Source organism: Cebus imitator, unplaced genomic scaffold (assembly GCF_001604975.1).
Source record: "Cebus imitator isolate Cc_AM_T3 unplaced genomic scaffold, Cebus_imitator-1.0 Scaffold47, whole genome shotgun sequence".
NCBI classification, from domain to species: domain Eukaryota; kingdom Metazoa; phylum Chordata; class Mammalia; order Primates; family Cebidae; genus Cebus; species Cebus imitator.
The window spans coordinates 622,980-630,480 of NW_016107362.1; the positions used below are offsets into that span (position 1 = coordinate 622,980).

Genomic DNA, 7,501 nt, shown 5'->3' on the forward strand with positions numbered 1-7,501 from the left:
TCAAGCGATTCTCCTGCCTCAGTCTCCTGAGTAGCTAGGACTGCAGGCATGCGTCACCATGCCCAGCCAATTTTTTCTGTTTTTAGTACAGACAGGGTTTCACCATGCTGGCCAGACTGGTCTCGAACTCCTGACCTTGTGGTCCACCTGCTTTGGCTTCCCAAAGTGCAGGGATTACAGGTGTGAGCCACCGCACCCAACCCCCAGCTTGGCTTTTTATATCATCACTGGTTCTATCACCTGCAGGTTAGTGTTAGCTAAACTAGTGTCTCTGTGCTACTCATGCAACTAACTTCTTAAATATAATTCCCAGTGGAGGATGTAATTATGTTGGGGAGAAAAAAGAGTATATTACTTATTTGGGCTCATTAGTGATATAATTCCTTGACTATAAGATGCTCTCAATTGTAAGTCACTATCAATTTAATAATCGGTTTTTAGGAAATAAACAGCTACTACTTCATTAAATATATTCATATTGATTGTGAAAATCATCTGGATTTCAGAATGTTAAGATGTGGCAGGAAAAATTCATCTAATTATTAACCAAAAGCTACAACTTCAAGAGCTCTGCTAACCAAATCTGAGTAAAAATATAAAAAATAATATACAAATCAGTACTTCTGCAAAGTACCCCTACTGTTTTTGCTACCGCAAGAATGAAAAGAGCAATACCAACTGTAACAGAAAGCTGTCCTCATTTGCTGTAATACCCGGTAGTCAATAGCAATAACAACTTTTAGGACTAAAAGACGTAGCTCTATCATGGTTTAAAATACAGTCAATGGACATAATTTATTCATCACTATTTGAGTCATCCAAGAAAAGGAAATTATATATTCCACAAAATTACCCAAATGATTTGGGCATGGATTTGATTAGAATTCTTACCATGCTTTCAGCAGCAGAGGTTCGGTCATCTGTCTTCATCAAGGAAAACTGCATGTTGCTAGGCTCTGATCTTACTTGTGTCTACAGGAGTAAAAATATCATCACTATGAATGAACCCAATATTTAAATTCATTCTGAATATTAATAGAACAGGTAATTCGTTTTCATTCCTGACTAATGTTGGACTAAGAACCTGAAAATCCTACTGCCACAAATATCTAGAAATTCTCGATGAAACAGAAAATATATCTTATTAAATAAACAAATAAGCTTGAAAGAAGAAAAGGGAAATTTACAGGGACCATCAGCGAAGATCAAACTAAAACCAGAGTCTGTGCAGAAACTGATGCTACAGCTACCCAGAGCAGCTAGTAATGGGAGACAATAAGGAAACCCATTTGGTTGGCCTGAGTGTTGAGTCAGACAAAAAAAGTTCATGTCAATAATTTAATTAAAGAACGGGCACGGTGGCTCATATCTGTAATCCCAGTGCTTTGGAAGGCTGAGGTGGGAGGATTGCTTGAGCCCAGGAGTTTGAGGCTGCAGTGAGCTATGATCATGCCACTGCACTCCAGAGACCCTGTCTCACCAAAAAAAAAAAAAATAAAGAAAGAAAAAAGGATTTAACTAAAGACCTCTCCTTCTATCTGCATTATAGTCTGAGGTTCAAATGTATATGTTGGGTGGTTTGGGAGCTCCCAAGATGACAAATTAACATAAAATATGGAAGGATCCAGGCTCATATTATCCCTGCAGTTTTGGAAAAAACTAACCCAGAACCTCTACCAAGAGTTTAAAAAAATTTCCACACATAAACCCTGCTAAAGATGAGCTCATACTTCAAAATTACAAAACTCAAAAAGAAACAATACATCAAGAGAAGGAGTTAGTAGATCTAAAAATAAATAGAATTATCAGAGAGAGAGAGAGAGAAATTATAAAATAAATATTTTTAAAATGACTAAAGCTGTAAAAGGACTCACAAATATGAGAAAAGAATTTTTTTAAGTTCAGGCAGTTTTTTTTTTAAGTGCTTATATACTTTTGTATTATAGGAGGTGTATATGAAGGGTAGAGTCCTAGAAATGGTATTGTTAAGTCAAAAGGTAAGTACAGATGTAGTTTTACTAGATATTTTCAAATTTTCCTGCAGAAGGGACATATTAACTTTATGTATAGTTTCACCAACAGAGTATGTTATCATATTTTACATAATTTTGCCACCCTGATAGGTGAAAAATGGTATTTCAGTGTGGCTTTACTTTGTAGTTATTTAATTATAAGTGGGTTTGATATTTTTTCATATGTATGAGAGCCTTTTTTCTTTTTTTTTGAGATGGAGTCTCGCTCTGTCACCAGGCTGGAATGCAGTGGCCGGATCTTGGCTCACTGCAACCTCCGATTCCCTGGTTCAAGCGATTCTCCTGCCTCAGCCTCCCGAGTAGCTGGGATTACAGGGGCACCACCATACCCAGCTAGTTTTTGTATTTTTAGTAGACATGGGTTTCACCATGTTAGCCAGGATGGTCTCGATCTCCTGACCTTGTAATCTGCCTGTGTTGGCCTCCCAAAGTGCTGGGATTACAGGCATGAGACAATGCACCCAACCAAGAGCCATTTAAAAAATACTTTTGTGTAAACTGTCTATTCATGTATTTCAGGCAGATTTTTAAAAGAACTACAAAGTGCTTTCTCTAAACAAGAGTCATTAAAACAAAAAAAATCAATGGTATAGACAGATGATTAGACAAATTTGAAGAATATGTGAACTAATATGAGAAAATTATCTAAAAGGTTGCAGAGGGATAAAAATAGAAACTATGAAAAGGAGAGATTAAGAGACATGAGAGGGTCAAAAAGATATCTAACAGATACTCCCAAAAAACAGAATAGAAAGGGCAAGAAGTAATATTCAAAGAGATAATGACTATGAATTTTCCTGAATTGACAAGGGCCAGCAATCTTCAGATTCAGGAAGCAAGACAAATCCTGAGCAGATAAATAAAAATAAATACAGACAAATAACAACACAGTGATCTGCAGAACACCAAAGTTAAAGCAATTAAGACAAAACACCAAACAAAGCAATGCTTATGATGTGTATTTTGCTTACTACATGACAGTTTAAGTAGTATGTCTAATTTTGGAAGCAGACTTCTTAAGGATTAGAAATGAAGAACAGTTATCTTCTACGTAAACAATGGTTGAATTGTAGTGACTTCCTGGAATGCTATGTGGAAAAATATTCTAAGACCATATTTTGATTCAGTGAAGAGAAAAAAATCCACTATCTATTGGTGATGTCTGATATGAACACAAAAGAGGTGAGTTGTAGCATTCTACCATTCTATTTCTAAAGGGTATTGAAAATAGAATTATTAAAAACAGATACAGGAATCAGCTATCTTCAGCCCTATTTTCTATAAATTCCCAATCAAAACCTATATCTTCAGTTAGTCCAAGCTTGAATAACCCATGAACAAGCTGTATTAAGTTTTTCCTTGCTGTTCTGCTTGGACTGAATGAGTACATGTTTTGCACTATCTAGTAAAACAAGTTTTAGCATGGTACACAGTCATGGAGGTAGACTAAAATTGCTGCTTTCCTGGCAGCAGGTAGATTTGGACATATGACTATGTTATAGTCATATAACATGAAGGAAATAATAAATGCATCTTCCAGATCAAGTCCTTTACAAACTTCTTACATTCTATTTCTTCTCTTTGTCCTTTCCCTAGAGCTGAAATGCAGGTGTGATCCTGGTACACTAGCTTCAATCATGCAGATGAGGGTACTATACTCTAGAAAATGGCAGAGCAATAAGATGGAAGGAACTGGAGGCTCTGTACAATTTAGTGAAGCAGACGTACGTAGGTGACTTGTCTCTCTGTTACATGAGAAAGAAAGACAGGAAAAAATCCACCCGACCCATACTATCATATTCTTACAACCCCTGAAATTTTAGGTCTCTCTGTCCCAACAGTTTAGCCTGTACCCTGACTGATCCAGATTGCCTTCTATCGCTTAGAGACTCACAATCAAATTTTCATTCATCTCCTCTGTCTCCCCAATGTTGTACGACAGGTAAGCTGTACCACAAAATGTGACAATTAATCAATAAGACCATGTGTACTTTATAATGATTAGTAATGTCTTCTTAAGAGTGGGGCCCTATGATCAGCAGCCTCTAAGATGGCCCATAGTGATCTCCACTTTCTGGTTTTATGCCTGTGTGATCCCTATCCCTGCCCTGCTGAGTGTGGGCTATCACTTGTAATTCACTTCTAAAGAACAAAATATGGCAAAGTGATTCTGTGATTAGGTTATAAAGAGATTCGGCTTCAGTCTTGAATGGCTGCTCTCACTCTGACCAGCTGCTGTGTTGTGAGACACTCTATGGAGAGATCCACGTGCCAAGGAAGTTAAGGCTTCCAGTGAATTGCTAGAGAGAAACTGAAGCCCTGAGTCTAACCATAAGGAACTGAACCCTGTCAACACCCATGTGAGTAAGCCTGGAGGCAGATTTTCCCCACATTTGAGCCTTCACATGAAACTGTAGCCCTGCCTGACATCATGATTGCAGCCTTGTAGAGACTTTGAGGCAGAGGCACCCAGATAAGCTGCATCTAAATTCCTCATCCATAAAACCATAAAATAATAAGTATTGTTTTAAGCTTCTGCATTTTGAGGTTAATTTGTTATGCAGCAACAGATTGGCTAATATGGAACCACATTTCATGTTCTTTCAATAGTATATCATACAGTGCCATGTGCCTAGCAGGTAGGTATTCAAACAATGTGTTAGTCAATATTGCTCTAGCAATACTAAATCATAAACAGTACTTTAAAGTCAAATTTTCCCATTGGTCACATTATGTAACTACTGGTGATACAAATTCCTGTAAGGAGGGAGCCTCTGAAAGATCTAATCAATCTTGAGAAATGTGAATAGAAAAATTTAATCTTAAGATTAAATTTAACTAGGATTAGTTTAGAAGGAATTCATCAGTTAAAGGTATGGGCTTTGGAATCAGGCAGACTTGACTCTGAATTCGAGATCTACCTGTTATTAACATTTACATTATAAATATATACGTAAAATAACAGTTATTTCACAAATACACTGTCTAACCAGAACCACAGAGCTAATAATCCATGTTACTACCAAAGGGAAACATACAAAGGAGGATATTTGGATAACATATTCATAGCAAAGAAAAATGTTTTAACACATAAATAGAAAGGTTTTTGAAGTTACATATATATATATATATATATATATATATATATAAAGATTTTTGAAGTTATATATATATATACACACATATACGTATATATATATCTACATACACGCACATACACCTCACACAAAAATTTTAAAAAATTGTATAGATTAGTTTGATAGGCAAACTATTTGGTGGGAAAGCTTGACTATATAAGACCAAAGAGATGTTACTATATTACCTGTCTTATCGTGTCACCTTCCTGATTACTAACTGTAATCATTTTATCTTCACCACCTAAAGCAAGCAGATTTTCTGCATTCCAACATCCACAAGTGATTCTCTTAGTATGTTTTCCTGAAAAAGAGATGATTTTTGTACAGACATGTGGATTTCTCAAAGAAAAAAATCTGTGATGCCAATCTGAATGTACCAAGAGATTAAAAAGACAGGAATTCAGAATCTCATCAAAGCAGTTAATGTCTGAGCAACCTTATTTAAAACAGTTTATTACCAAGGTGTCAATCAAAATAATGGCATATAAAGGCAATACTGTTTTCCAAATGTTTATCTGGATATAAGCATAGGCCCTAATGTAAAAAGATATTCTGTTCCTTGACAAGTTTTGTTTATTTACCATATAACCAAATCTGCAAAAATAATGTCTTTTTTTTTTTTTTTTTTTGAGACAGGATCTGGCTCTGTCACCCAGGCTAGAGTGCAGTGATGTGATCTCAGCTCATTGAAACCTCTGCTTCCCAAGCTCAAGCCATACTCCCAACTCAGCCTCCCAAGAAGCTGGGACTACAGGCACATGCCACCACACCTGGCTAATTTTTTTTTTTTTTTTGAGAAGGAATCTCACTCTGTTGCCCAGGCTGGAGTGCAGTGGTGCGATCTTGGCTCATTGCAACCTTCACCTCCAGGTTCAAGCGATACTCCTGCCTCAGCCTCCCAAGTAGCTGGGATTACAGGGGAATGCCACCACACCTAGCTAATTTTTGTATTTTTAGTAAAGATGGGGTTTCATCATGTTGGCCAGGCTACTCTTGAACTCCTGACCTCAGGTGATCTGCCGCCCCCTCGCCTCCCAAAATGCTGGGATTACAGATGTGAGCCACCACGCCTGGTGTTTTTGTATTTTTTATAGAGACATGGTTTCACTTTGTTGCCCAAGTTGGTCTCCAACTCCTGAGATCAAGCAATCTGTCCATCTTGGCCTCCCAGGGTGCTGGGATTATAGGTGTGAGCCACCATGCCTGGCTCCAAAGATAATGTCTTAAAAGAAGTAAATCCCAAAACAGTGAAGTTAATTTTACTTATATTCAGCTCGATGGTGTGATAGGCCTTTGACCTAAGCAGATTTAATATTCGCAGTTTAACTGTTCATATATAACTAAAAGAGGCAGGGGGGTACAGTGGCTCATGCCTATAATCCCAGCACTGTGGAAGGCTGAGGTGGGAGGACTGCATAAGCCCAGGAGTTCAAGACCAGCCTAGGCAACATAGTGAGACTCTGTCTCTACAAAAATTAAAAAAAAAAAATTAGCCAGGTCTGGTGGTGCACGCCTGTACTTCCAGCTACTCCGGAAGCTGAGGTGGGAGGATCACTTGAGCCTAGTAGACTGAGGCTGCAGTGAGCCGTAATCACACCACTGCACTCTAGCCTGGGTGACAGAGCAAGACCTTATCTCTCAGAAAAACAAAAACAGTAACAACTAAAAGATATAAAATAATTTATGATAATACTGATGTACTTGTATGAATGCACCCCAGCAAGACTTGTGTTAAGAACTGTGTAACTAAGCTAATGAGTAATGTCAGATAACCATTAACTATCGGGAAGCTTTTTCATTAGGCCTTCTAGCCAGTGCAAAAACTACATTTTTGGCTGGGCGCAGTGGCTCACACCTGTAATCCCAACAATTTGGGAGGCCAAGGTGGGCGGATCACCTTAAGTCGGGAGTTCGAGACTAGCCTGACCAACACGGAGAAACTCCATCTCTACTAAAAATACAAAAAGTTAGCCGGGCATGGTGGTATGTGCCTATAATTCCAGCTACTCGGGAAGCTGAGGTAGGACAATCGCTTGAACCTGGGAGGCAGAAGTTGCGGTGAGCTGAGATCATGCCACTGTACTCCAGCCTAGGCAACAAGAATGAAACTCTGTCTCAAAAACCAAAACCAAACAAACGACAACAACAAAAAACAATATTTTTTGGGGGAAATCACATGATTAACACTATGAGCATTTTTGAGGGTCTTGGGATAGATAAATCCTTGAGTTCCAAGGGTAATTCTACTAATGAGAATAGTTAAGTGTATAGATTCTGGAGCCAGACTGCCTAGCTTTGAATCTTAGCTCCAGGACCTACCGAAAAAACCTT

General features: G+C 38.0%; 1 protein-coding gene and 1 long non-coding RNA gene across 6 annotated transcripts in view; one reads left to right on the forward strand and one right to left on the reverse strand.

Annotated features, from left to right (window-relative positions):
* LOC108303447 overlaps nt 1-5,473 on the forward strand; it is a 9,181-nt gene extending 3,708 nt beyond the window's left edge. The window contains exons 2-3 of the long non-coding RNA XR_001824847.1: nt 4,832-4,835; nt 5,463-5,473. This is a non-coding gene — a long non-coding RNA (uncharacterized LOC108303447). The remainder of the gene's footprint in view (nt 1-4,831; nt 4,836-5,462) is intronic.
* WDR19 (WD repeat domain 19) overlaps nt 1-7,501 on the reverse strand; it is a 107,603-nt gene that overhangs the window by 85,005 nt on the left and 15,097 nt on the right. For 3 of the 5 annotated variants that reach the window (XR_001824841.2, XM_017527260.1, XM_017527261.2), the window contains 2 exons: nt 5,356-5,471; nt 892-972 (listed from right to left, as the gene is read on the reverse strand). Coding sequence is in view for 4 of the 5 variants with exons in the window: in XM_017527260.1 (XP_017382749.1) it covers nt 892-972; nt 5,356-5,471 (197 nt within the window). In the remaining variant the exon portion in view is untranslated. The remainder of the gene's footprint in view (nt 1-891; nt 973-5,355; nt 5,472-7,501) is intronic. The other 2 variants (XM_037738001.1, XM_017527262.2) reach the window with 1 other exon arrangement.